The sequence below is a fragment of the Oryzias melastigma genome, linkage group LG16, assembly GCF_002922805.2.
Source record: "Oryzias melastigma strain HK-1 linkage group LG16, ASM292280v2, whole genome shotgun sequence".
Lineage (NCBI taxonomy): Eukaryota > Metazoa > Chordata > Actinopteri > Beloniformes > Adrianichthyidae > Oryzias > Oryzias melastigma.
Genome location: NC_050527.1, coordinates 12,814,244 through 12,815,381, shown reverse-complemented (window position 1 = coordinate 12,815,381; position 1,138 = coordinate 12,814,244). Strand labels below are relative to the sequence as shown.

Genomic DNA, 1,138 nt, shown 5'->3' with positions numbered 1-1,138 from the left:
ACAACAAATTCGATTTTTTTTCCCTTTACTTTTTTTAGGTTCTCAGCGAATAGGATATAAACTACAAAGTGTGCCTTTTAAAAAATGTAAAAATACAGGGTTTATTTGTGTTTTATTAATATTTATGTGTATTTATCAGATTTCTTATTTTTATCTCAATGTCTTCAGAATAAAAGTCTCAGATGGCTTTCTCTATAGTTAATAGAAGTGTGTTTAAATCTAAGAAGTAACATGTAATACTCCAAAATTCAACTTTCTGAAACTTTCCAAAATAAAATTATTATTTTTATATGAACTTCTACTCACACATGCAATCTGAGTTTGTGTCTTTGCTTTCTTGGTTGAGTTGTTTCAGATGTGTCATACGAACCTGTCAAAGCTAATCTTGATAGATCGTCCCGCTTCAGCCTCGATGACCCACTCACAGCTCAGGGAGTCTTTGTAGTAGCCCGGCCACCCCGGAGAGAGGATGACACCAGATGGCCCCGAATAGTGTCCACCACAAGGAGCTGGAGGAGCAGAAAAGCATCAGTTTGATCAGTGATGGAAAGTGTTGAGAGGACTAAAGAGGAGAGGGAGCATAAAAAAGACACAGAACTTCTGTCGACCCACATGGAAAAAGCTACAGAACATATGAGTCACAAAAGAGATTACACATACAGCTGAAAATAAATGTTTTCTGGCTTGACTTTGCTTTGTTTGCACCGTAAATTCTCATAATTCTTGAACAGTTGATTGTTCAAAAATGATCACTGAGGTGCTACCTTCACATTTGGGAATGAGACCACTCCACATTGCCTTTCCGTCCTCCAGGTGACATGTGATGGTATCAGCCCCCTGTGTCTTGATGAAGCCTTCCTCACAAACCACAGAGATGGAGCTTCCCAGCTGGAAACTGTCTCCAAAGCGTCTGCCATTCAATGGTATGCCAGGGTCAGGACATTCGTTGTGCCCAAAAGCTACAAAGAAAAAAATATATAGATTGTTGGGGACGGTAAAATATGTACAAGAAAAACAGATAAACATATACATCCATCCATCCATCTTCTTGACCGCTTTGTCCCTGTCGGGGTCGCGGGGGTGCTGGAGCCTATCCTGGCTACTGAAGGGCGAAGGCGGGGTACACCCTGGACAGGTC

General features: G+C 40.9%; 1 protein-coding gene across 5 annotated transcripts in view; it reads right to left on the bottom strand.

Moving 5' to 3' along the window:
- The window catches only part of LOC112143303 (CUB and sushi domain-containing protein 3), a gene marked incomplete at its 5' end in the record, with an annotated part of 317,263 nt that overhangs the window by 208,459 nt on the left and 107,666 nt on the right, over positions 1 to 1,138 (bottom strand). For all 5 annotated transcript variants that reach the window (XM_024267159.2, XM_024267162.2, XM_024267160.2 and 2 more), the window contains 2 exon segments: positions 371 to 509; positions 765 to 959. In XM_024267159.2, coding sequence (XP_024122927.1) covers positions 371 to 509; positions 765 to 959 — 334 coding nt within the window.